This window comes from Polyodon spathula, chromosome 7 (assembly GCF_017654505.1).
Source record: "Polyodon spathula isolate WHYD16114869_AA chromosome 7, ASM1765450v1, whole genome shotgun sequence".
Lineage (NCBI taxonomy): Eukaryota > Metazoa > Chordata > Actinopteri > Acipenseriformes > Polyodontidae > Polyodon > Polyodon spathula.
Window position 1 is genome coordinate 2,613,170 of NC_054540.1, and position 27,394 is coordinate 2,640,563.

General features: G+C 40.0%; 1 protein-coding gene across 14 annotated transcripts in view; it reads left to right on the top strand.

Moving 5' to 3' along the window:
* The window catches only part of LOC121317994 (pleckstrin homology domain-containing family A member 5-like), a 96,016-nt gene extending 72,854 nt beyond the window's left edge, over positions 1 to 23,162 (top strand). For 4 of the 14 annotated variants that reach the window (XM_041254139.1, XM_041254138.1, XM_041254134.1 and 1 more), the window contains 16 exons: positions 122 to 175; positions 2,054 to 2,134; positions 5,411 to 5,473; positions 5,683 to 5,763; positions 5,902 to 6,051; positions 6,776 to 6,874; positions 7,123 to 7,228; positions 8,718 to 8,755; positions 15,014 to 15,202; positions 15,746 to 15,866; positions 16,272 to 16,387; positions 17,312 to 17,521; positions 17,861 to 18,016; positions 18,850 to 18,983; positions 19,701 to 19,843; positions 20,915 to 21,971. In XM_041254139.1, coding sequence (XP_041110073.1) covers positions 122 to 175; positions 2,054 to 2,134; positions 5,411 to 5,473; positions 5,683 to 5,763; positions 5,902 to 6,051; positions 6,776 to 6,874; positions 7,123 to 7,228; positions 8,718 to 8,755; positions 15,014 to 15,202; positions 15,746 to 15,866; positions 16,272 to 16,387; positions 17,312 to 17,521; positions 17,861 to 18,016; positions 18,850 to 18,983; positions 19,701 to 19,843; positions 20,915 to 21,009 — 1,836 coding nt within the window. In that variant the 3' untranslated portion in view covers positions 21,010 to 21,971. Of the gene's footprint in view, positions 1 to 121; positions 176 to 2,053; positions 2,135 to 5,410; positions 5,474 to 5,682; positions 5,764 to 5,901; positions 6,052 to 6,775; positions 6,875 to 7,122; positions 7,229 to 8,717; positions 8,756 to 15,013; positions 15,203 to 15,745; positions 15,867 to 16,271; positions 16,388 to 17,311; positions 17,522 to 17,860; positions 18,017 to 18,849; positions 18,984 to 19,700; positions 19,844 to 20,914; positions 21,972 to 22,052 lie in introns of those variants that run through there. The other 10 variants (XM_041254132.1, XM_041254135.1, XM_041254137.1 and 7 more) reach the window with 8 other exon arrangements.
* The last annotated feature ends 4,232 nt before the right edge of the window (positions 23,163 to 27,394 follow it).

Sequence of the window (27,394 nt, forward strand, 5' to 3'; positions counted from 1 at the left end):
TATTGTGCAATCTGATTTCTGCAATACTCTTCCAGATTGATTTATTCCTCTCAGCTTTCCTCTTGTCTCTGTTTTCTTTCTGGCTCACTGTGTTATTTTCCTTTCCTCTTTCTGCTGCTAGAATGAGATTCTTGCACATCACCTTCAAAGGAACCTTGTGTATTTGGATAACCAGGTGGGATAACTAATATCTTTTACCGGGCTTGTCATGGCTACTGGTAATATTCAGTATGTCACTGCAGAATCATTTTGTCTGTAAACTAAAGAAAAAGATACAACTAGCTTTAATGTTGCTAAGTATATGCTAACCAGTCATTTTAAAATGTAATGCTTGGCTTTATTTTATCACTCTTGTGCTGAGAATCTGGAGGCTCTTCACATCCTTGTTATGTCAATTCAGAATGTGCAAATATTTCAAGTATAACACCATAGATGAACTGCTGCACCCTGGTAGCTTTGTGTAGTCACATGGTCACTTTGCAGCTGGGCTATTTGAGAGAGTGTGAACTGCAGTACAGCACATGAAGTGATTAAGAAGCTACAGAGGTGTTTTATCTATAGTGTTGTCTTTTTGTATAAAAAAGCTGAGTACATGTGACCACTGATAATATTGCTAGCGCTAATAAGATGAAAACAGATTTTAAAACCTTGATTGGCATTCCTTTAATAACCCTTGTAGAAGGAAACACTTTGACAATTACAGAACAAGGAGCTACTTTATGAAATGGAGCGACTAAAACAGTTCTGCATTACTTCATGCAGTTTCTTTAATATTTGGACGGTAGTTCTTCTCTTTGGCTGACAATGCAGTGGAAGCATTATGCATGTATAGCACATACTTATACACATCTTGGCATTTTCTGAAATTGTACACGCTGCTGTTTTAGTGTACCAGTTACGTTACTATTTATATGAAGTTATAACATTTTCTATATAATTTCATATACCCAGAGGCTATGTTTCAGTGGAAAGAAACTTGCAAAATGACTTCACCAAACTTCAAAAGATATTCTTTTGAAAGGCCTGTGATCTCCACGGATGTTTTGTTACTTCATTGCTGAGATCCCTTTGCTTTTTCATGCAGTAATCGGAATTGTGTCAATGTCACATGAAGTTAATCCTAATTACCCCAGCTAAGGTTGCTGCTAGCCTTTCTGGGGTTATATTTATATGCCTAATAATATCATTTTCCTTAAATAGTACAAACTGAAAGCAGGGATCAAGGGATTCATTATTAAAGAACTGTGCTCACCTGCCAGTGCTGTCACACTGTATCTGTGGGGGGAAAAAATGTTTTATCTGTCTGTTTTCAATAACAAAGGTCTTGTTATGAAACATTTTAATGTTAAGTTTAATGTCTGTAATGGAATAACCTGACTAAGTGTGTGTTTTATGGGTTCAACCAAGTCCCATTACTGGCCTGATTTTATGTGTGTCTGGACTGGTGGATTTGTTTGTTGACTGTAGAATGTATCTAGAGAAAGAAGATTCTAAAAATGCTGAACTTATTGAATGCCTAAAAAGAAACAATGTTATGACCTCATCTGACCTTTTTTAATACTCCAGTGATTATATAAAGAACACATTCATTAGTATAGTAGCCTTTTTAAATGTAAAAGAAACATAATGTGAGCCTTTGGATTGAGACAGAAATGTGGCTCCCTTTTGTGTTTAAATTTTCAACCATTTTAATTATTCCATAACGAAAGACCCAAGGAGCTTTCTGAACTTGACAAGCCTTGCATTGAGAGGTAAAGTGTCACTTAGAGCATCATCTGTCTGACACATGCAGTAAGCTCCCAGGTGTGTCTCTCTCCTGAAGTACGTGATGATCAGGAGGAGGATGGTAATAATGATGATGTTGTAGCTTTTATTCAAGTGCACATTCAGGTTTACATTTCTTATTTCAGATAACATTGTTCTGTGACGGTTTGCTTCTGTTTACAAATTGCAAAGCTTGAATTGAAGCAGAAGCTTATTTACAGTGTTGTCTTTCAAATCTAGCTGTGCTGTAAACTGATGTTTGCTGTATGCTCCTCCTGATTTGAAATAGATGAAAGAGAATGAACCTTTAATCGTCATGGTTCACACTCTGATTGAGAACTCAGCGCCAAGGCCACAACTGTACCAGCAAGTAAGGTCTTGGAAAAATGAATGGCTTTTGCTTTTGTCATTTACCCAGAAGTCCTTTTATTTTATTTATTGACAACTTTCAGTTTTACTCCCAGTCTACTCATAACATTTCTCTTGTGTTGTCTGTTCTAAAGCACACCTCACTCATTGCTTTTGTGGAAGGTTGGAACAGTGTTGGCATGGCTTATGATGTGTGCTACTTTGTGGAGCAGCGCCCCTTCACTGTGTTTGGTGGTGTTCTGTTCCAAGGGTATTGAGGTCTGAGCTATTAAAGTGGGAGTTTGTATGTTTGTATTGTGCCAAAACACTTCTTCTGATAGTTTTAATATGAGCAACAAGGACTTACTGAGATTTTTGAACAACATTAAGAAAAGTCAGCAATTAAGAAATAATTATAGATCGTTGCATTGAAAGCAGGAAAACCATTTATATTATACATCAAATAATCAACAGATTTATGGGTGTCCAACAAAATGAAGACGTGACATTAAGTAAGCTAACACATTTGATTTAATACGGTATATTCTGCAAGTCGCACAATCATGTGACTGGGGAGACACAGCGTTTTGGAAAGTCAGCTGGGCGATGGATCGTGGTTACTATCGCATAATTCCTGGGTAGATCCTACTCAAGACAATATAGGCAACACAAATTTAGTTGTATATGCCATAAGCTTAGCTTTTTCGTTTTATTTTATAGTAAATCAGAAATAGAAAATCTAGTTTTGACTGAAGAATATTGTACCTTTTGTATTTGGGGACATTTTTCTAAAGATGAACTGTGAAATAAAAAAAGGTGTCAACTTTGTGATAAATATATTGCACTATGATTTTTTTTTTTTTTAAATTTGAGTTGCCAATTATTATTTTAAACTCCCCCCCACCCCCCCCCCACCCCCCCCCCCCCCCCCCCCCCCCCCCCCCCCCCATTTGGAATGTCCAGTTTTATGTTTTTTCTCCTCCCCGCAGCGGGTGCTCACGCAGCACAGTTCTGAGGGCGTGTGAGGTGCATGTGTGTACGCCGATCTCATAAGCTTAAAGCCAGAATTGCTTTTATGCCGAGCCTCCCAGAGCAGAGGTGGGCGGGCTACTGAGAGAACAGAGACCAGCCCTGGTTTTTATCCACTCTGAATGTGCTCGTTGTGTCTGGCTGGTAGGGTTCGCTGTTGCGCAATGAGGAGTTGTCGTCCCTGCCAGTTTCCCATCCCCCACCCCAGGAGGGTTAGAGCCAATGGGATGCCCCCTTGAGAGTCCCCAGCACAGTTCGGCCTCTTTGCACAGCCCGGACACAAACCAGCGCCGTCCTAGCTGATATTGCAGTATAAAGTTAATTAGTTTCAGAGAGAAGTCTTTGTTAGATGCAGATTTAGTAGATTGTATTTTGTAAGACTCCCATAGTAAAAACGATTGCAACAGGATTCATAGTTTTTCTTTTGGTGTCATCTCAAAACTCTACACAGTTCTGTACAACTGAATATAATGAGAACACTAAAGTGATATTGTGGGGTTTACGACTCAAGTCTTAAAGCATTGCTGGATTTCAAAAGTGTGTATGTAGTACTTGCATGTTTTTACATTGATCGTTGCGAGTCCAACTTCTAGTAAAGCATAAGAGTCCAGTTCACCAGAAAGGTAAGTAAAGCGGCCTGCTGCTCCGGTCTGTGTTCACAATGTAATGAAAGGTTCCAGCTGCAATAAGTGTTCATCTGATTTTGCCACTTTTGTCTATCCTGGGTGTAAAAGTGCTGCTGCTTGTTCATGCATCCACTTTATTTTTTATTAACCCTTCTCCTGGAAGTGTTCACCAGTGTGTCTGCATGCTTTTTATGTGGAGGTGGCATGCCTAAAAGTATATGTGTTTTATTGTGGGTGTATATGTGTACTGTTAAAGAATTATCATTTGTACAGGTCATCTTAAATTCATTTGAAGCAGGTCGTGAGATTTGAAAGCTTTGTTACATACAGTATGAAAATGGACATCAAAGGACATGGTTGACTTAAAGATGGTCAAAGGTGGTACGGAATAGATTATGGTTAGATGACAGATCTGAAATTCACGTGTTCAGAATGCCATCATTTTTACTGTGAAACAGTAGATATAGGGACTTCAGTAAATTAGATAGGGTGTCCAGGCTACAGAGATTTGTCACGAGCAAATTAATCTCTAGATGAAAGAGCACATTTTTGTGCTTGCTCAGTCTGTTCTGTATAATAATTTAGAAAGTCATTACATTGGTGAAACATTGTAATAGAGTAATGCGTGTCATAAATGATAATGAGCGTGAAGATCATTTTCACTCTGAACGTTACTGAAGAGCAGCTTTTTATTGTTATCTTGCTAAAAACAACATACTTTGTATTAGAAAAGAAAAGGCGTTCTTGCTTTCTGTGTAAACCTGTCAAAAAGATGTTCCTCTTATGGCTTAGTTGACATCTGCTGGAATTAATTGGTTATATTATAACACTAGCAGCTGATTAATGTTCATAATGTTTCCCATGATTAAAATATGTACATCAACAATAACCTACTTAAGACAGTTATTTAATCAAACAGTTTTGTAGTTTTCATTTCATTTTGTACGTCCTGTACTATGTTAAATGTATATGGCTATTGCAGATTTAGAGTCGCAGGGGATTGTCGAGCTTGTTTTGCGAGCAGTTTGAGAGTTCCCTAAAGGTGCAACTCTAATGCTCAGCGTCCACGCAATGCGCTGAATCACTCCTCATGTCCGTCCAGTTTACGCTGTCAAACACATCTTTGAAATGCAAGGTACCTTGTAAACGATGGGCAGTTGTTTGCTTGTTTTTATCCAATCAATCTATGAACAGCAAATATTTGTTAGATACCTGCTGGGAACCTGCAGGAATAGAATAGCCAAGCTGTAGCCTCTTCTATCAGCAGGGAAGAGTGATCCGCTGATGCATTGGCATAGTATCTCTTCTGGATCCCTTTCGACCAGCTGGCTTGGAAAATTACATCAAGCTAATCTGTTTGAGATCATCCTAAATTCACCCCATTTGTTAAAACTCACCGGACTGAAGTGCAGCTTTTGTTTTGCAGGTGCCCAAATAGTGTTTTTTTTTTTTTTTTTTTTTTTTTTTTATAAATTGCTCAGCCTTTAGTCATTAGTACAATACAGCCTGCTGTTGAAAGTTGAAATACTGCAAGTGTTAGCAAAATCCTAGTCTTTACTGTATGTACCTGTTGCTTTGTTTTGTAGTGCATTTTACTGTTGTGGATCCTGTACTTTATTTATGGATTTTATTTTTATATTTAGATGTCCTATGGTGAATTTAGGGATCCAGCCTACAACTACAGGATGGAAGAGCTCGACATTGATGTACGTACGTGTTGTGCTTAAAAACAAGATGTGTGATTGTTTTGTTTTATGGATAATGATGTGTCAGTTGTAGCTTTTATAAAATTTGTATTTTATAGCCTTAAGGTGCAGAGTGGTAAAATACATTTTAAAAAAGCATTTTCCATTAAACCTAATAAAAGCATCCTTCTTTTCCCTTTTTTTTTTTTTTTTTTTTTTTTTTAATTCAGGCTAAGCTTAGCAGATTGTGCGAGCAAGACAAGCTGGTTCGGACACAGGAAGAGAAACTGCAGCAGCTTCACAGAGAAAAGGTACACTGAAAACATCGTAAAAAAACGAAACCTGGCCTTGTATTAAAAACACAGAGCAATTAATGCAAAGAGAAAATCAGCAGAATGCGCACAGTATCTAACGGCTTTTGTTGTGTGTGTGTGTTTTGTTTGCCACAGTACACTCTTGAGCAGGCATTGCTGTCAGCCAGTCAGGAGATCGAGATGAATGCTGATAACCCTGCAGCAATACAGGGCGTGATCCAACAAAGGGACGTCCTGCAGAACGGTTTGCTCAGCACTTGTCGAGAGCGGTCCCGAGCCAACGCAGTGAGTTACAGGCCATCTCTTGGGGCACGAGAAATTAACAAATTAATAAATTCTCAAGTGCAAAAACTTCAATACGGTGTAATACAGCACATGTCCAAAACAACTGTGAGAGTCTACTCTAACAGTATTAGAGAACATAGATCAATTTGTTTTGCTACAGAAATGCGTATTATGCTAGTAAACCATGCTCGATTTGGATCAGTAGGTTTTTTTAGAGATCATTTTTTCTTTATAGAAATTGGTTCCGTTGTGGTACCAAGACTCTCTTGTATTCAGATCTCCATTTTCATGTTCAATTTTAGAGGTCTTTGTTTTTTTTTTAAGATCAAAGACAATGCAGTTAGAAGCCTGGTGTATGGAAACTAGTCTCTGTTCTTTGATCTGGGCTCTCTTTGTTCTTCGGATCTCTTTTTCTAACTAATGGCTCTGTAATAGTGTCACTGGCCACAGTTGACAGCATACAAGTTAAAATAGGTACTGGAACATACATTTCACAGTGCTAAAAAACAATTTCCCCTTCCTGTTCGTTGTGTATTTGCTATCATAGTGAGTGGCTCTGGGCTTCAAATGATTTAAACACTGTAAAACGGGAAATGTGAAACAGAAATTGAAATGACATCTTAAGATACTTGCTTTTTACCACTAGGGGGTTAGCATTTTTATAACAGCTGTGATAATCGCATATTAAATGCGTCTTTTAACCAATACGATTTGTTCCCCTTAGGAACTTGAAAGATCTTGGATGGAGTATGACAGGTTAGAGTCTGTCGTAACTTTGGCAAGGAACAATCTTCAGGAACAACTGGAGAAACTGGGAGATCAGGTACTGTTCCTTACTGGACATGGCCAGCAACAGTAACTTGCATACAGTCCTCAAAGGAAAACCTGGAATGGTTCAACCTGCTTGGCAATGGGAACTATTCTATAAACTGATTTTGGTAGACTACAGTAATGTATATAAAACTGAAAGAGGATAGTGCCGTCCTATTAGTGTCCTGTGAAATTCCTCACTATGAAACTTGTTATCTGGGCAGGCACCTATTTTAACAATGTGTTTCGTTTCATCCACAGTCCTCCAGTCTACATCACGCTTACATTCAGAAAGAGCTGTGGAGAATACAGGATGTCCTAGAAGCACTCACTAAAAACAAGCCGCAAAGAAATTCAGAAAATACAGGTCAGTAAAGTTTTATAATGCTTGCTTTGCTGCCATCTGACTGCAGCTAAAGTGATCCTGATCCAGTTCTGCATCTTAACTAAACACAACTTGACACTTGAATGGAGATGGTTTCTTTTTTGCTTGTCAGTTTGCAAATTCCCATTCCCTTCTGATTTGGGTTTCAGTGCTCCACACACAGTCTTATTGTGAAGTGGTTAAAAGTTGTCTTCACAGCAGGCATTTCAACGTGAATCTTCTGCAATGACTGAATTGCTCAGTCGCATTTCAACGTGAATCTTCTGCAGTGACTGAATTGCTCTGTGGCATCTCAACGTGAATCTTCTGCAGTGACTGAATTGCTCCGTTGCATCTCAACGTGAATCTTCTGCAGTGACTGAATTGCTCTGTGGCATCTCAACGTGAATCTTCTGCAGTGACTGAATTGCTCCGTCGCATCTCAACGTGAATCTTCTGCAATGACTGAATTGCTCCGTCGCATCTCGACGGGAATCTTCTGCAATGACTGAATTGCTCCGTCGCATCTCGACGTGAATCTTCTGCAATGACTGAATTGCTCCGTCGCATCTCGACGTGAATCTTCTGCAGTGACTGAATTGCTCCGTCGCATCTCGACGTGAATCTTCTGCAGTGACTGAATTGCTCCGTCGCATCTCGACGTGAATCTTCTGCAGTGACTGAATTGCTCCGTCGCATCTCGACGTGAATCTTCTGCAGTGACTGAATTGCTCCGTCGCATCTCGACGTGAATCTTCTGCAGTGACTGAATTGCTCCGTCGCATCTCGACGTGAATCTTCTGCAGTGACTGAATTGCTCCGTCGCATCTCGACGTGAATCTTCTGCAGTGACTGAATTGCTCCGTCGCATCTCGACGTGAATCTTCTGCAGTGACTGAATTGCTCCGTCGCATCTCGACGTGAATCTTCTGCAGTGACTGAATTGCTCCGTCGCATCTCGACGGGAATCTTCTGCAATGACTGAATTGCTCCGTCGCATCTCGACGTGAATCTTCTGCAGTGACTGAATTGCTCCGTCGCATCTCGACGGGAATCTTCTGCAGTGACTGAATTGCTCCGTCGCATCTCGACGGGAATCTTCTGCAATGACTGAATTGCTCCGTCGCATCTCGACGGGAATCTTCTGCAATGACTGAATTGCTCCGTCGCATCTCGACGGGAATCTTCTGTAATGACTGAATTGTTCTGTGCTGTTCATGGTTTCTACGCCGTCTGTTTTCTCCCTGTTTGTTTAATTTTTGTTCTAGATTTAACAAGGTGTTGCATTCCAATATTCTTTAAATTTAAAACTGATGAAAATAACTGTTTAAACAAGGATGTAGGCTCTAGTGTGTGTATGTATGTATGTATGTGTGTATGTTATGAAACTAAATTCCAGTTCCCGTACAACAAGGAATTTGTTTCTGTAATGGTAACAATAATAAAAATACTAACCTCTGGTTTTCATTTCCTTTTGTAATATTATTTTTAGGCTTCTCTAAACCAATATCTGATAAGCACAAAAGTGAGGTAAGTGACTTGAAGTACTTTATTTGCTGGTGTTGGTTGTAAATATAGTTCACTTGACCTACTCCTCATATAGCAAAGTTATACGTACCGTACTGACCTTGCCTGTACTGAAATCCATCTTTTTGAAGCAGTGTGTAGAAGAAAGGGCTTTACCTTTCCAAAAAATAAATAAACTCAATAAAAATGTTACCACCACCTATCGATAATTTGTTGCAGCAAAAATCAGCCTGCCTTACAAAAGATCAAACAAACCAAAAAATAACAATATTGAGATTTTTATTTCTCCTTTATTGTGTGTGTATGTGCAGAGAAAATGTAAGAATGTCCGAATGACCTCCTCTCATTCTGTAAACTTCCCTATGTTCTTATGTTTTAACTAAATATGCTGTGAGGCGAGAGTGTATTAAATGGAATGTCCAGACAGTAATTTATGTGTACAGAAATAAAATAATTTATTTTTTATTTTCTATACACCACAAAAAAGGATTAAATAACAAAAAAAAACAAAATGGTGTGAGGGAAGGAGTGCAGGGGTGAAATCCAAAACAAACTGTGATGACTCGTCTTTAATTTGTCTTCGTCGTGACCATAAACAAAAAAAAAGACAAAAGAAATGTTAGTATTTCAAAAAAATCCCGCTGCACAAAACCAGTCTCTCCCTTCACCCGTGACTCCTCCTACTTTTTCTTTCGGACCAACCCCGAACACAGTAGTACGTTCCCTTTAGTATGTAATGTCCCGCCTCTGTAGTCAGTGGAACACCAATCCCCAACCGACACGTGTCCTTATCCTTCACTTGACTCCAGTGGCTGGAAGTTACATACTCGTACTTCCGCCCCTCACCAAGGTGCCGCCCCTCAAAAGATGACTTTTGCCATGGTCACGAGATCTTGGTAAGGGAAGTCCCGAGTTGGTTTGATGCCACCTACTGTCGGGAGGCTGAATCACAGACCGAAACCCCTTTGACTCATCACATATCCCACCCCTCAGAGTGGAGCCGAAGGAACACTCGGAAACCTCTAACCCTTCCCTTTTACCTCCCTCCCGGGAAAAAAAATCAGCATTTTGATGTAACTTACCCGCACGATACCTTATTTGAAAGGCGAAGGGTTGGAGCGCCAGGTACCACCGCGTAATCCTAGCGTTTGAATCCTTCATCGTGTCTAACCACTTTAAAGAAGCGTGATCTGTGATGAGTACAAAGGGTCGTCCCAGAAGATAGTATTTTAAAGATTCCACTGCCCATTTCACTGCCAGGCATTCTTTCTCCACTACCGAATACCTCTGTTCTCTGGGCAGTAACTTCCGACTGATGTATAGTATCGGGTGTTCTATACCATCTCTCTCCTGGGACAGAACCGCCCCCAGACCAGTCTGCGATGCATCTGTCTGCAGGACGAACTCTCGGCTGAAATCCGGGCTTATTAATGCTGGGGCCTGACTCAAATTAGTTTTAATAGATTCAAAGGCTGTCTGACACTCTGCACTCCACTTAACTTTATTTGGAGCGTTCTTTTTAGTGAGATCAGTGAGAGGGGCGGCTATAGTGGAAAAGTGTGGAATAAAGCGGCGGTAATAACCAGCCAACCCTAACAGTGATCTCACCTGGGTTTTCGTGGTAGGTACCGGTGAATCCAACAAAGCCTGGACTTTTGAAACCAACGGTTTCACTCTACCCTTACCCATTATGAAACCTAAATATTTAGTTTCTTCTTTTCCAATAGCGCACTTTGCCATGTTCGCTGTGAGCCCCGCCCTCCTCAGAGACTGTAAGACGGCTTCTAATCTAGTCAAATGTTCTCTCCAGGAAGAACTATAAATGACTACATCATCGATATACGCAGCTGCATACTCTCGATGAGGTTGTAAAACCCTGTCCATTAGTCTCTGAAAAGTAGCAGGCGCTCCATGAAGTCCGAACGGCATAGTACAAAATTGAAAAAGACCCTCTGGGGTTGAAAATGCCGTTTTCTCACGAGAGGCTTTCGTTAATGGAATTTGCCAATATCCTTTCGTCAGATCCAGAGTTGAAATAAACCGAGCTTGCCCCAGTTTGTCTAAGAGTTCATCTACTCGAGGCATGGGATATGCATCAAACTTGGAGATAGCATTCACCCTCCTAAAATCGATACATAATCGTAGTGACCCATCTGGCTTGTCTATTGGTACTATTGGGCTACACCACTCACTTCGGGAAGGTTCAATTACCCCAAGTTTCAACATACACTCCACCTCCCTTCGAACAGAATCTCTCCGACTCTCTGGAATGCGATACGGTCTCTGTCTAACTCTTAGACCTGGCGGAGTGATAATAGCATGTTCGATCAAATGCGTTCTTCCAGGCACGTTAGAAAACACATCACTGAACATTTTAATTAGATTGCTTACCTCTTCACGCTGATCAGGAGTTAATTGTTCCCCCATCGGGACCTCAATTGCTGACTCTGACTCAATTGAGGGTCCAAAATCCTCTCCCTCCTGTACAGGAGATATAAAATGGACTTCCCGTTCTTTCCACGGTTTCAGGAGATTAACATGATAAATTTGACTTTCTTTCCGACGCCCAGGCTGTCGGATCTCATAATTGACTTTACCAATTGCTCGAATAACCTGAAAGGGACCCTGCCATTTAGCAAACAACTTAGATTCCGATGAGGGCAACAATAACAACACTTTATCTCCAGGTCGAAAGTTCCTAATTCTTGCATTTTTATTGTAGCTTTGTTGCTGCTTCTGCTGTGCCGCTTTGAGATTGTCATGTGCCAATCGACCGACTAATTCTAAGCGATCGCGTAACTGCAACACGTATTTTACTACATTTTTAGACTCCTTTGACTGTTCTTCCCAGCCTTCTCTTATGAGATCCAAGATACCCCGCGGCTGCCGACCGTACAAGAGCTCAAACGGGGAAAACCCCGTTGAGGATTGTGGTACCTCGCGAACTGCAAAGAGCAAGTAGGGAAGCAGTTTAGCCCAATTGCGTTTTTCTTGATCTACAAAGCGGCGCAACATATTTTTCAAAGTCTGATTAAATCGTTCAACAAGCCCATCCGTTTGTGGATGAAAAACTGAGGTTCTAATTGAACGAATTTTCAATAATTTATATAGTTGCTGAATACAGTCTGACATAAAATTAGTGCCCTGATCAGTGAGAATTTCTTTCGGGATTCCCACCCTAGAGAATATTTTTACCAATTCATTCGCTACAGCTATTGCATTCATAGAGCGTAAGGGAACAGCTTCTGGATATCTCGTTGCGTAGTCCACTACTACTAAAATATACCGATATCCTGACTCTGTTCCCTCCAGAGGGCCTACTAAATCTACACCAATCCTTTCAAACGGAACCCCAATAATTGGAAGTGGAACCAGAGGTGCGGGGCGAACTGACTTAGGGGCAGCTAATTGACATTCAGGACACTCCGATACATACTTCCGCACCAGACCATAAACCCCAGGCCAAAAAAACCGGGCCAGAATTCGTTCCTGAGTCTTTTCAGTTCCCAAATGACCTGAAAATGGAATGTCATGCGCCAATCTCATGATTTCTGACTGAAAAGGCCTAGGAACCAATAACTGTTTTACGAGCTGTCCCGTCCCGGGAGCCCGGGTTATTCTATATAATAAGTGCCCAGATACAGAAAAATGCGGAAATACCACCGGTTGTCCTTCCTGCATATCCTTCCCCTCGATATATCTAACCCGTTTCCAAGCATACTGTAACGTGGGATCATTTTGTTGTTCATATCCCAAGTCAATATCTCGGTCCCAATGGTTAGGTACACAGAGAGGAGTGTCTTTTATTACATGACCTTCCACCTCAGTAACCTCGCAGCCCCGGTTACACTGAATACCTACTCCCTTTCCTTGCCGTTTCAACGATTGGTTTACTTTTGTGTCAGACCCCTCCCCTTGTCGTCTCAGAGTTCCCTCATATTTTTCCACCCGACGCTCTCTTTTTGTTTTTCTTGGGCGGATTTTAGGGTTAAACAGGTCGGATTGCAACGGAAAAATCTCGCCAATTGTTTTCTCCTGTTGCTTTAATTGTCCCCTGGTAGAAACTAAGACCATTTCCCGACCTAAAATACGATCAAAAAACGGCCAGTCTCTTCCCAGGAGAACAGGGTATGGTAAACATTGCGCTACAGCCACTTTAACGCAAGCTGAATAATCACCTACAATAAGTCTAACTTTAGTGGTGGGATAAACCCGAGTTTCTCCATGAATACAGGAGATAGCCACTTTACCCTGTGGCTCCCAGGCTACCCCATCCAAGAGAGCTTGCCGAATCAATGTTTGTGCACACCCAGAGTCCGCAAATGCGTAAGTACTCTTTCCCCCGACCTGTACTCTTAACTGATAAGGGCCCTCCCGACATTCCCCAGTGTTCCTACCTGTTACTGCTGACCAGGATCTTGTCGCCAGGTCCACCTTTATTACTGGACAATTCCTGGCAATGTGTCCAGGCTCATTACATTGGTAGCACACTTGGTTAGGAGGCATCAACGGAGTTAATCTGTCCTGCGAGTCCGCGACCGGCAGGTTAGGGGGATTCTCTCTCGCCCAGGATGGGGCTAACCTCGACCTCCATGGTCTGAAGGTCTGGTTACCCCCTCTGGGCTTCATTGGTTGGTTGGTCCGAGTTAGTTTAGGGGCAGGAGTGGGGTCTGACCCGGCACCTTCGTTTGCGTCTTCGTAGGCCTCCGCCAGGAGGAGGGCATCCTCGAGAGTGGTAGGTCTATTCCTCTTAATCCACTCTCGATTCCCTGGCGGTAGTATAGACGCAAACTGTTCTATAACTATTTTCTGCACCAGTTCTTGGGGTGTATGTTCTTCTGGCCGCAGCCACCGGGTGCACTGATCTAAAAGATATTGTCCCGCAACCCGGGGCCGCATCCCCTTGGACAGCTGGTATTCCCGAAAACGGCGCCGGTATGTTTCCTCCGTGATCCCGAGGCGTGAGAGAATGGCTTCTTTAACTTTAACATAGTCCCCTGCATTCGTGGCCGTCAGGGCTCGATACGCTGCCTGAGCTTCCCCTGTCAGGCAGGGTGCCAATTTCATGGCCCAGTGTTCCCTAGGCCACTCTGCAGCCTCTGCCACTCTCTCAAAAGTAATCAAGAAAGCCTCGGGATCATCTTCCGAGGTCATCTTCTGAAGATTAGGCTGAGCTGCAAACATCCGGGCAACCGCTCTCTCTGATGTTGATATTGATAGTTTTTCTACCAGCTGTCCCAAGAACTGGGCGAGCTGTTCCAGGTGCCGTGTCTCTCTCTCCTCTCGCTTCTCCTCCTGCTCCCTAAACATTGTCAAAACTGTAGCTGGATCCATTTTCACTTCTGACACCACGTGTGAGGCGAGAGTGTATTAAATGGAATGTCCAGACAGTAATTTATGTGTACAGAAATAAAATAATTTATTTTTATTTTCTATACACAACAAAAAATAATTAAATAACAAACAAAAAAAAACAAAATGGTGTGAGGGAAGGAGTGCAGGGGTGAAATCCAAAACAAACTGATGACACGTCTTTAATTTGTCTTCGTCGTGACCACCATAAACAAAAAAAAGACAAAAGAAATGTTAGTATTTCAAAAAAAACCCGCTGCACAAAACCAGTATCTCCCTTCACCGTGACTCCTCCTACTTTTTCTTTCGGACCAACCCCGAACACAGTAGTACGTTCCCTTTAGTATGTAATGTCCCGCCTCTGTAGTCAGTGGAACACCAATCCCCAACCGACACGTGTCCTTATCCTTCACTTGACTCCAGTGGCTGGAAGTTACATACTCGTACTTCCGCCCCTCACCAAGGTGCCGCCCCTCAAAAGATGACTTTTGCCATGGTCACGAGATCTTGGTAAGGGAAGTCCCGAGTTGGTTTGATGCCACCTACTGTCGGGAGGCTGAATCACAGACCGAAACCCCTTTGACTCATCACATATGCCTTAAAAAAAAAAAAAGCCAAAATATTAGTTTGTTGTGCAGTTTTGTCTGACTGGATTAGAAATAGTAACTAAAAAATAGTTAGTCAATAAGAAGTGTAATATAGAATAGCAAATGTGTCTGTGTGTGTGATCAGTTGGTTGCATTAAGTGACACCCTCTGGTGGCCATATGTTGTAATTTTCTTCTTAAAACGTAATAAAATGCGGGGGACAAGTCACTATTCAGAATGATGTAACACTCCTGGCACACGTCCACATGTGAGTCATTCCAGAATTGGAGCGATCCTGTGCTGACCTTTCTGTACTCTCCAGGAAGAGGAGACTGTCCCTCCACGGCCTCCTCTCCCCCAGTCCTATGATCTTACCCACCGGCCCCCTGTAGTGCCTCCTTTGCCCAGTGACAGCAGCCGGCAGCTGCATGTTAGCCGGGGGCCGGTTCACCGGCTAGAGGACAGGAAGACATACCATGTGCAAGGATGCCCGAGAAACGGAGTGCACAGCGTAAGTGGCTGTCACCGCCACTACGAACATTACGCTTCCCTACCTCCCTGCACAGTTTATTTGCCGCATTTTCATGTTCACAACCATTTGTTTCAGTCGACAGAATATTATTTTATTAATTTATTAATTCTTTACATTCATGCTCTTTTTCGTTGTATTCCCCATGCACTCCAAATTTTAATGGGCTTTTTTTTTTTTTTTGCAATTACATTTTTTATTTGTGTTTCGTAATCGGTCTCTGTGTGCATTATATCATGAAATCTGCTTTTAGAATTTGCTTCATACACATTGTGCTGACTTTCTAATATAAGTTGTGGAATCTTCTTAGTATTTTACAAGCAGGATATCGACCCTTTTAATTATTTGAAAAGGGATCCATCCTGGATAACGCAAAAAGAAAACCAGACAGTGCTTTTGAAAATCATTTTGTGAACTCAAATGTAAAACAGCAGAAGTATGTGACGCCATTTCTTTAATCATTACATGAAACCAGCATCGTGGTTTTTGTTTTTCTTTCGTTAATACTGTTTTGTGCACCTGTAGGGGCCGGACTATAGGCTGTACAAGAGTGAGCCCGAGCTGACTACAGTGGCAGAGGTTGATGAATCGAATGGGGAGGAAAAAACTGACACGGCAGCAGAGAAAGAGAGCTCCAGTGTGAAAGGTTAGTGGATTGCAGGCTTCACTGCGCCAGTAGAATCCTTGATTCGTTATCTCAAACTCAATTAAAATTAAATTAAAAACAAATGCAAAAGCGCTCCTGAAAAGAAGAGAAATGAATTAGTTAATTGAATTTAGTCTCTTTCCAAGGGAGATGAATTGAAAACTCATTTTTTTAAAAATGCAATACAGTTGTTGTTTACATATCAATCATTTTAAAAACACACAATACCGCCCTGCCTCATTACTGAGTGTGCATGCATTTTGTAATTAGGGGTGATGTAACGTTATACCAAAGGCAGCACAGATTAGTTTATTGTTATTAAGATTTACTATTTACTGTTTTGGTATGATGTACTTTTCTGCAAGGCATTGACCATGTATGTATTTCTTTCTTTTTCCTTTCCAGGTAGTTCCTATCCCGTGGGTGTCGTGTCTCCTAGAACAAAGCCACCAATGCCTCAATCCTCAACAATAGCATCTTATGTCACCTTGAGAAATACTAAAAAGTTGGATCCAAGAACGGCAAGCTTATATTTAATTGTAGTTTTGTTTGTTTGTTTGTTTATTTTTTACAGCACTTATACTTGGGACTCCTATTGCTTAGCAGTTTCAACCAGTTGCAGGTTTTAAGACAACCTTGATTAGCCTCAGTGTATTGGTAATAAGCTCAGGTGTCTGCTATGCAGAGGGAGTCTTTTTTCCATGCCTGTACACTTACATACATCATAAAAGCACAAACAAAAGTTGTGCTGCTGCATTCAGTTGTGCTGCTGCATGTGGACCCTTTTGGCCAATCGGAGCACTGCATTTCACACTCGGGAGTACTTGTGTTGCTGTGTACAGGTCCTTGAAGACACTGTACAAAACCACACATTTCCTTCCCAGATAAAACTGAAAATACCTTAACAGCATAAACATGACTGAAAAAACGGAGATACCTACAGCATATTTGGACTAAGATACCAGATTTTATTTATTTGACAACAACTTTACTGAGCACATTTCTCAAATGAAACAAATTATTTTCCACTTGATTTGTGTGTCCGGTTGCTGTGTTCTATGGGTTATTTTAGTGCTTACACACCCACTGCTAACTGTGTGCGCTGCAGAGCCTGGCTGTACAGTAACCAGGGCAATGCCTCCGTCATACAACTGTAAAACTTTACAGAACTAGAACAACCTGTATAGGGATAAACCTGTATTCTACAAGTGTTGAAAGATGACCTTCCAAGTGAATCACACTTGCAAATCATGCTGCGTTGCTAAGAAAATATATAGCTTTATACAAAAAAAGTAATCCCCAAATGCAGTGTTTTATTCATTGTTTAAACATGCATTTATTTTCCATACACTGAACTTGTTCTATAAACAGGATACTTTATACTAACTGTAGCAACAATTACAATCATAATCTCTAAAAAATGCAATGCTACTCTGCTCCCTCAGGAGCGGCCCAGGAGTGCAGTGGAACAGCTCTGTCTGACGGAGAGCTCCCGTCCCAGAATGAGTGTGGAGGAGCAGATGGAGAGAATGAAGCGGCACCAGCAGGCCTCACTCCGAGAGAAGAAGAAAGGGTTAAACATCATTGGCAGTCATGAAAACTCCCCGTCCAGGAGCCCCTCATTTTCCAAAGAAAACCCTTTCAAATCAGCCCAGGTATTTATTGGGGGGGAAAAGGGACCCTGAAGTTTTCAAAAGCAAGGAAGTTAATGCAGTCCTATCTGATCAATCGTTGAGACCTGTGGTGTATTCTTTAAGCACTAGGACACTTTTTTTTTTTTGTTTCAGTGAGCTGTTTTTAAAGGGTAGTCTGAAAATGTTAGTGGGTTATGTTTTAAAGGTAGTTGAAATGCACTTGAGAGAGGGTCTGAAACAGAATGTAAAGAAGTGTAGCAAGAAGAGTATGTGATCAGGCTTGTGCAGAACACATCCATGCAGTCTCCTCGTTTATTAAAAGTACTGGAGTGCAGGTTTTTAAAAATGGTTTGTTTTCAGCTTTGCAAAATGGAAGATGCAATATTCAGCAATATTGAAGAATTGGAGGCTTCTCTTCAGGGTGATGATTTGGAGAGGAACCACGAAACTCCTGCTCAAGAAATCGCCAGGCTAAAAGGAGCTGGTCAGCCTGGAGAGTGCAGTGTTGACAAAGAGGTATCAAAAAAGATTATCATTGATTTAATATATCCTCCAGTGAATATCGAGCGAGGAAGAGTACTGTATGATGTGGGGGTGGTAACTTGGTAGGGCCACAAACACTTGCCCCTCTGTGATAAGACTGAAACTATAACAACATGGCTTTTGTGTGTTTAAAGGGGAAATAGAAGATCAGTCAATTATCCTTCCCCTGTAAGTGTGGAGGGCAGGAATGTTACAGCTCGGAGGATTATTCCACTTCTAGATGTCTAGCATGTTTAAACAGTGACAGTAGTGATAAACTGCTTTAATTGCAAGTGATTAGATCCTTTTTAATGCAATCTGACATTCTATTTAAGCAAATAATCAGCATCTTTTTGCTAGTGCCTTGATTAATTAACCCAACACGTGGTGCGTATTTATTAAGGGCTCACTTGCCATGTTAGCTTCAAGGCAGACGCTTTAGTGTAACAGATTATGAAAAGCACATCAGAGATCTGTGGCTCCTTTCCGTGATTTTAATCATTTGTGTCATGTTCTTGGCCAATCTTTCAGTGGATATTCAAGGTCACTGTGGCTTTTTACTCAACTGTGGCCCATTTTTTATCAGTCCACCAGTGTGTCCCACTGGTTTAACATTGCCAGTGTTTTTGCAGTGTTATGGCTTCACACTGCTGTGCTGCTGGACTTTGGAATAACCTTCCACAGACTCTTCTTTAAATCCTGACACACAACACTTTCTTGGTCATCTGTAGACGGTGTTTTATATTGTCGTGAGTGAGGTAGATGTAACTTCAACAAGGTCTTTTAAGTTCTTGGGTGTTAACGCTGTTATTTTGTTGCTGTTCCAGTTATCTACCCCGGAGAAGGTTCTGATTCCAGAGAGGTACATTGAGTCTGATCCTGAGGAGGTGCTAAGCCCGGAGGAATCAGTGGACAAGCAGAAGAAAGTTGACAGAATAAAAGCAATCCTCACCAAAAACAGGTAGAGGAAAGAACAGCGGCAAACAAATCTACAGACAGGGACAATATGGGTTGTGGTTTGCAGAGCCATATTTAACACAAAGCCCAGGCTGCAGTTTTATTTAACCAAGCATATCAGCTTGAAATGGAAGGAGACAGTAATTATCCTAACTGCCTTTGATTTGTAATGTCTGCTGGAACGATGATTGCATTACCTACTGGAGGACTTCTTACACTTAAGAATATTCTATGGGTAAGCACGTGGTGAAAAAAAGTTCATTAGAATTAATATAAAGTGGAGACTTTCATAAAGTCTTCAGTGAAAAGTTTTATTAAAATTTCTACTTTTTAGTGCTTCCAATATCTACTTAACCCCTTCTCTGTTGGGGCGGGGGTGGGGGGTGGGCAGGGTGGGCTTATACTCTATACAATTGGTGATTTGTGGAATACAACACCCAAATGCAAAGGTAATCATATCTGCAGATTGCGTTTAAGCTTCAAGCTGATTGTTTTAATATAAAAGTGGTTTTTGGACCACAGAGTACAGTATTCTGTAGTAAGAAAAATATAGGTCTTCATGTAGCATAACTAATGCAGTCGATGTCTTGATTCAGTGTAGCATTCTTTATTTATCATTGCTCTTATCTTGTAAATTCACCCATGAGATTTGCCTTTTTTTCTTCCCATTGGTTTCCTTTTGCCTTGTGTTTTTTTTTTATTTTACCCTGTGTCTTTTCAGCATGCAAAATGCTGTGGCTGTGGTCAACCACAAGACCGAGGACCACACAGTAGAGGAAGCCAACACTCAAGAGCAAGAGAAGATTCTGAACATTTCTTACGAACTCACCGCAGAAGCTTCCAAAAGAAGCAAGCTTGTGGCAGGTAAAGTAGATTGAAGTTATTTAATGAGCTCTCTACATCTGCTTGAACATGGCTTCTTTCAAACAGCTGCTTTTCACATCTACTGCATTGTTTTTATGCTGGATGTAGTTGGACCTCCTGTTTGTGATACCAAATGACAGATCATACAATAATATCTGATGATAACCACACCTAAATTGTTTTGATGCACCACCAGAAAGTTGTCCTGCAGTCAGTGTAATTCAAAGGAACATTGGTATAGTCTCAAAGGAGCTCGTTTAATTTCCTTAACAAATCATTAGCCATACATCTTGGATATCTGGAAATAAAAAGATATTCCCTGAGCCATTAACTGGTTGCAAACCTCGGGAATCTGCATTATTCAGGATAAGTTTTTTCATTAACTTTCTGTTATAGACTCTGAATCCCATTATCAAAGTTCAGCTCAAAAAACCAATCCCACATTTCTTATGATCTGTAGACTGTAGCTTGTGTCCTCTTTACAAATAAATTATCTGTTTCCATTAATTTCTTCTTTTCCATACCAATATATACAAAAAGCATAGATAGCATGAATTTATAATTTTAGGTTGGGGCAAAAGCAATATTCCATTGAAATGCGGAAATTGAAGCTGTCCACTTTAAAGGACAACCAATGCTGGCACAGTCAGGCGTTACTGCTGACCTGCTTTTCACTAACCTGGCATATGGATGGGGGAAAAAAAAAAGAGAGAGATTTAAAAAAAACAGCCCAACAGTCTGGTGTTACAACAGGTGGAGAAACTGAATGATGGCCAACGGGGTTGAAGGACCACTAGCCTGTGGTGCTTGTGAGGCTTATTCATCCCCCAGGGAGATATTTGTACTCCTAATATCGTACAAGTTATAAAAATAAGTGGTCTGTGAATCCAGCCAATAATTCTGTCAGGTGTTTCGTACTTCGGTTGCTGCTGTTTTTTTTATTCTGGCTTTTTCTCCGAGCTTGGACTTCATTGAGTTTGCAAAACCCTTTCCTGCTGCTGCTGCTCCATTTCTTTGCAGTTATTTCAGGCTGGCTAGTTATTTGTTTTGTTGCACGGTTGTTGTTCGCAGTGAAAAGCCTGTCCTCTCCACCTCAGTCCCCAACCTCTCCATCTTCACCGCCTCACCCTCTGCTCGCAGAAGGATCCCACTTCATGTGTGTGTAATAGCACAACAGTAAGAGGCTTTCTACCTTCGTCAGTGTTCTGTGACATGTCAGGAATGCAGACATCTAGTGCTATATGTATTACAGCTGCAGAGGCTGTACCAGACAGATGAAGTCAAATTTAATTACTCCCCTAACACTGTAATCCCCAGCATTTGTTTTAAATGAGAAAAGCTTTATGTAACTAGATTCAATTTATTCTACAAACATTGTTTTTTTTTTCCTGTTCAGCAACACACTCTGCACTGCATATGAAAAATTCTGGATTTCAAATATAGTAGAGGTGTGGCTAAGGAATGTATCAGATGCGGTACAATGGGAATTACAGGGTTAATGCGAGGCCCATTTATAAATGAATTACAAACATAGATATGATAATATTACTGTTGGTTTACTACAGTGACTTAAAAAGAAAAAAATAGTTGCAACATGTGTTATCATACTATTCCTATGATGTAATAATTATCACTGAGGGTATGGGTTGTGGGTTTAGATTTATACATGTGTGAATGTTAGTTCTATATTTGAGAGTATGTTTGTATTGTATGACTGCTTGTATATTTAAAAATGTAATACAAATATAGATTTTCTGTAACTTGTTTTAGTTTATGTTCATAAGTGTAATATATTTGTTTCTTAAATGTTTGTTTTTCAGGTTGCAAAATGTCAACTGAATTTTAAGCTTGTACACGAAAGTATTAAAATATTTATTTATTTTAATAAGTGCAATATTTGTTTGGAAAAACTAATTGAGAAGGATAACTTTGGGATTGCAATTACATTAACAGTGGGGGTTTTATTGGCACATTACGCCATAAGAAAAAAGTATTTAGGTAACATTTTTAAATAGTAAAAAACTAAAACTAATAATCTGTTAATCAGTAGCGGTGCACATGTGAAAGTTTTGATGTGGTTAAAAAAAAAAAACAATGAAATAAAAATTGCAGATACATAAGATTTTATATATATATATATATATATAAATATATATATATATATAATATATATATATATATATAAAATTATTTTTTATTTTTTTCATAGCTCAAGCGATGGCGTCTGTTAAATCCTATACATGAGGACTGTCACACTGGTTAAAGGAACTTTTCGGCTCTGTGACCTGCTGAACCAACAATACTGTCCAGAGCCTAGTGTTTGAAGATACCATAACAAGATAGTGTTGCTTCAGACAGGTCCTTTGTGATTCTGTGCCTGTCAATAAGACCTTCAGTGAAAAGAAAGGGGCCTCAAAGTGTGTCCCTTAGCTGAGCAGCGAGAGGACCCTACTGTTATAATAATAATAATAATAATTCAAATTGTTATTATTGTTTATAGGTTTGTTCTTTTATCGTCGCCTCTGTCATCTTCCTCTTTTGTGGGTGTCACTGGCTTGCTCTGAATTAAATATCTAGATTTAAGACTGTACAGTTTTAGATAAGATTTATTCCACAACACAAGTTAAAATACTTCTGCTTGTGGAGAATACTGATACGATTGCTGAATTTTATCTTTGAGTTAAGATGCCTTGTTTTTTTTTTTAATTTTAAAGCAGTTTGCAGTGCATTTTATTCCAGCATATAAATCCTGCTTTTATTCTTCTATTGGTTTGTATGTGTGATCTTCATTCCTGTAGTGCAGTTATTTAACATCAATCTCAAATGCTTCAGTAATTCAATGTACAAAGCGTTAAAAAAAAAAAGTTTCTAAAATGTATGTTTTTAAAGGTGCCATTTTACTGCTACAGAGACCATATGATAGATTTCCGTTTGTAATTATTTATATGTGCGGCAGCATTGTCCCCAGTAACTGCCACTCTGTTGCTGACACACATGTGAATGTTTCTGCTTACTATGACTTAATCTGCTTTATTATTTTTTGTTTTTTATTTAAAGAAATAATACTACAGGCTTGCTGGAGTACTGGTCTGTCACAAAGGTGTAGCACATGTAAAAAGCAATAAGCCAGCTTTGTAATCCACTACTTTTTGTTTGGGTTAAAAAAAAAATAAAAAAAAATTGTAATTATGTTCATTGTGTATATAGCATACAGTGAGCAGAGGTGATGCAACTATAAGATGCTGCTTATTAGAGTTGATATGCAAGTGCTCATGTCCCATGTATTTTATATCATGTTAAATAAATGTTGATGTTCTTACATGGGTGTTTCGCTTCATTCTCTCTCTGTGTGGAATTAGAAAGCATTGAACCATGGGGGTATAAATACTGTTTAAAGGGTATAGAAGGACCTTTTTATTTTACTGTGTTACATGTTCCCATGTGTTGCTACAACTGTTTATGTAAGATGTGTGTAATTGTTTCCATTTGTTATTTTCTTTTCTTTTTTTTTTTTTTTTTTACATTTTGATCACTTTTTAAAACTTTTAAGTTGTATTCCCTTCCTCAAGGTGGCTTCCCATGTACCTGCATGGAACGCTCAGAACTACATTTCCCATCATCCTTTTGCTCACTGGTAAATCCATCTGTTACATATGTGAGCAGGAGGGCACATGTAACACAATAAAACAAAAAGGTCCTTATGTACCCATAAATACTGGCTGTTTCAAACGAGTGCTGCCGAACAAACAATGCATTGCAAATTAGAGTTAACATTTTAGCACGCTTTCATCAGTGCTGCAGGAGCATGCCTCTGTAGTGTCAAAGGAGGGGTTATATCACTGATGTAACAGGAGGCTGGTGGTTAAAGGAAAGGGCTTGTAACCAGGAGGACCCTCGTTCAAATCCCAGCTTTCTAGATACTAAAATAGGAAAGTAAATTTACAATAGTAAAATCCACAAATAAGGGTAACGTGTGGAAAGTTGTTTTTCAACAAAACATGGCTCATGGTCAGTCAACTAATATATATATATATATATATATATATATATATATATATATATATATATATATATATATATATATATATATATATATATATATATAATATATGGATACACTGCTGCTATGAAGGGATACAACTGATTGGCAATGATGTTCAGATATCCTGTGGCATTCAAACGTTGCTCCACTTTTATCAAGGGGCCCAATGTGTGCCATGAAAACACACCCCACACCATCACCACCACTACCAGCAGCCTGCAATGTTGACACGTGGCATGATGGATGCATGTACTCATGTGGTTTTCTCCATGCCCTAGTCCTCCCATCAGCATGAAACAGCAGGAACCGGGATTCAACAGACCAGGCAATGTTTTTCCAATCCTCCAGTGTTTTTGTTCCTTAGCCCACTGTAACTGCAGTTTCTTGTGTTTGGCTGATAGAAGTGGAACTTCGTCGGCTGCCATACCTCATTCGTGTCAAGGTATGACGAGTTGTGCATTTTTTATGGGTCTTTCGGCACCAATGCTGTACTGGACTGTCAGTTTATGAACCGTAGCCTGTCTGTTGCTCTGCACAATTCGTGTCAGAACTCCTTTGGTCTCTTTCATCAATGAGCCGTTTTCGCCCATTGACCTGCCATTGGCTGGATGTCCTTTGGGTGGTGGACCATCCTTGATACACACAGGAAACTGTTGAGCGTGAAAAACCCAGCAGCATTGCAGTTCTTGACGCACTCAAACCGGCGCGCCTGGCACCTACTACCATACCCAGTTCAAAGGCACTTAAATCTTTTGTCTTGCCCATTTACCCTCTGAATGGCACACATACACAATCCATGTCTCAATTGTGCCAAGGCTTAAAAATCCTTCTTTAACCTGTCTCCCCTTCATCATTTAACAAGTTACATCAATAAGAGATCATAGCTTTCACCTGGATTCACCTCGTCAGTCTATTTCATGGAAAGAGCAGGTGTTCCTAATGTTTTGTACACTCAGTGTATATATATATATATAATATATATATATATATATATATCTATATATATATATATATATATATATATATATATATATATATATATATATATATATATATATAGTATATGTAACAAGCTGTCGTTCTGATCTCTCTGCAGGTAGATATCGGCTTGTAGAACACAGCATCCTATACAACATGATATATGTAGCCATCAACAAAAGTGTATAACAGTGTTATCCTCATCCATAATAAAACAATTAAAAGTATGTCTATAGGCTGTATGTAACCACTACCCTGAAGATAACTTACACAGCAGGTTTAAAACATAAATAAGCAGTTACTTAAACTGTCTAAATTACGACTTGCTGCCAAAATAATAATCTGATTATGCATTTGAAAGAATCTGATGACATAAAACAGCTTCAATTCAAAGGGGGGGGGGGGCATGCATTAACAAACTGAAGTATCTTTCATGTCAGCCTAATGGACTATAAGCTTGTATGCAGCTTTACTAAAACAAAGAACCTCTTATATGTTTGAGAATTTCACGTGACGTTTGCTCTAAAGTGCATGAACAGTCAGTAACTGAGTTGCACAGTGATTCAGTTGGTTTTGATATAATTTCTAATTGTAATCTTTAAATGGTCTTCATTGTAATGTTTAACCTGAACCAGGGCTGGCATGACGAGCCGTGCAGGAATGAATGCCTATAGCGCGCGTGTGTTCTGTTCTTGGTTCATTGTACTTTTGACAAGGTGCTGCATAAGCCATCTGCCTAAAAGTAAAAGATAAAACCTGCATACATATAAAAGGTGCGGTCAAAGGAGCACCTCTCTGTTTTAATAGAGAGGAGATAATGGAAAACCCCTCTGTCTTTTGAAAATTGGGTTCTGCTTTATCAGGTTTGGAATAATTAACTGGCTACTGGTGCCACAAAGCTGTGATACCATTTAGAAATCCTTTCAAAATGTTTTGTGGAGATAAGGAGTGTTTTGAAATGAGAACAGCCTTGGTATTCTTTTAAAACTTAAGAACACGTATGAAGAGGTCATTCAGCCTATCTAAGCATGTCTGGTTCCCAGTGTCTGATGGATCTCTTTAGATTGAAGTTCTGTGAATTGGGTTCGAAATGTTTAAAATAGGTTGATGTGTTGTTATTTTGTACAACAATCCCCAAATATTACTTCGGTATAGATAAATTTATACCGAAGTCAGAGATAAAGTGGTAGAGAGGCACAGAGCAAGAGAAGGGTACAAGACAATTTTAAAGGCGCTGATTATCCCTCTCAGCACAGTGAAGTCCATCATTAACAAGTGGAAGATGCATCATACCAGCCAGACACTACCCAGATCAGGTCACCTTCCCAAGCAAGCAGGAAACTGGTTCGGGATGTCATTCTGAAGCCAATAATGACCTTGAGAGATCTGCAAAGTTCTGTATCTGAGATGGGAGTCAGTGTTCACATATCAACAGTAAGCCGGTCCCTACACAAAGCTGGCCGTATGGATGGGTGGCAAGAAAGAAGACATTATTCAAAAAGCCTCATCTTAAAGCACGCATGGAGTTTGCGAATAGATGACACTGCAGACATGTGGAAAAAGGTTTTGTGGTAGGACGAAACAAAAATTGAACTTTTAGGTCTAAATTCCATGCGTTATATCTGGCAGAAGCCCAAAACTGCACATCACTCAGTCAAAAGACTCATAGTAGTAATTGTTGCAAAAGGTGCTTCGACCAAGTACTAACTTAAGGGGCCCAATACTTATGTAACCAGTAAATTTCATTTTGTACATTTTCTTTGCAAGTTTTGCTGACATTTAACCCCCTCCTCATATAACAGTGTTCCTTGTATCCACTTTGAATAAAAAAAAAAAAAAAAAAAAGTTTGTTTGAAAAAGTGCATAAATTATTTGTAATTGAATAAAATGTGACCTTATTGGTAGAGGGTGAATACTTGCTTTAATAGAGGGAAAAAAAATGTTTAAAGCTGTTTGTCTTCAGTCCAAATTTTGACGAGTCTAATTTGGAACAGTTTAAAAAGACTGCATTATATTTACCATTGATGCTGTAGTCAGACAATATGGAGACTGCACATTAAAACAGCACCATGGAGACTGCACATTAAAACAGCACCATGGAGACTGCACATTAAAACAGCACCATGGAGACTGCACATTAAAACACAGCCATTCAGACTGCACATTAAAACAACCACAACCTGTGCATTAAAACAGAGCATGCTTTTTCCCCACACAGTCTTTTAAAACATATTATTTATTAGTAATATTTGTAGGCCACAGAAACAGTGGTGGAAAAAAAAAAAAAAAGATTTACAATTTGAATCTGGGTCTCCTTTAACAACATTTAGGCAAACTGTGTTACTTTGTTGTTGCAGTGCCCTCTAGAGGCCGCAGTCAGAATGTCTCTCTTGGGAGGTGCTGTAGAGCTGCCACAATGCCTCCTTTGATGTAGGGCCAGTGCCATATTGAGTACTGGTTTTGTGTTGTACTGCGGGCAATAAAGAGCTGAGCACTAGAGGGTTGTGGCACTTACAAATATAATGCCACTC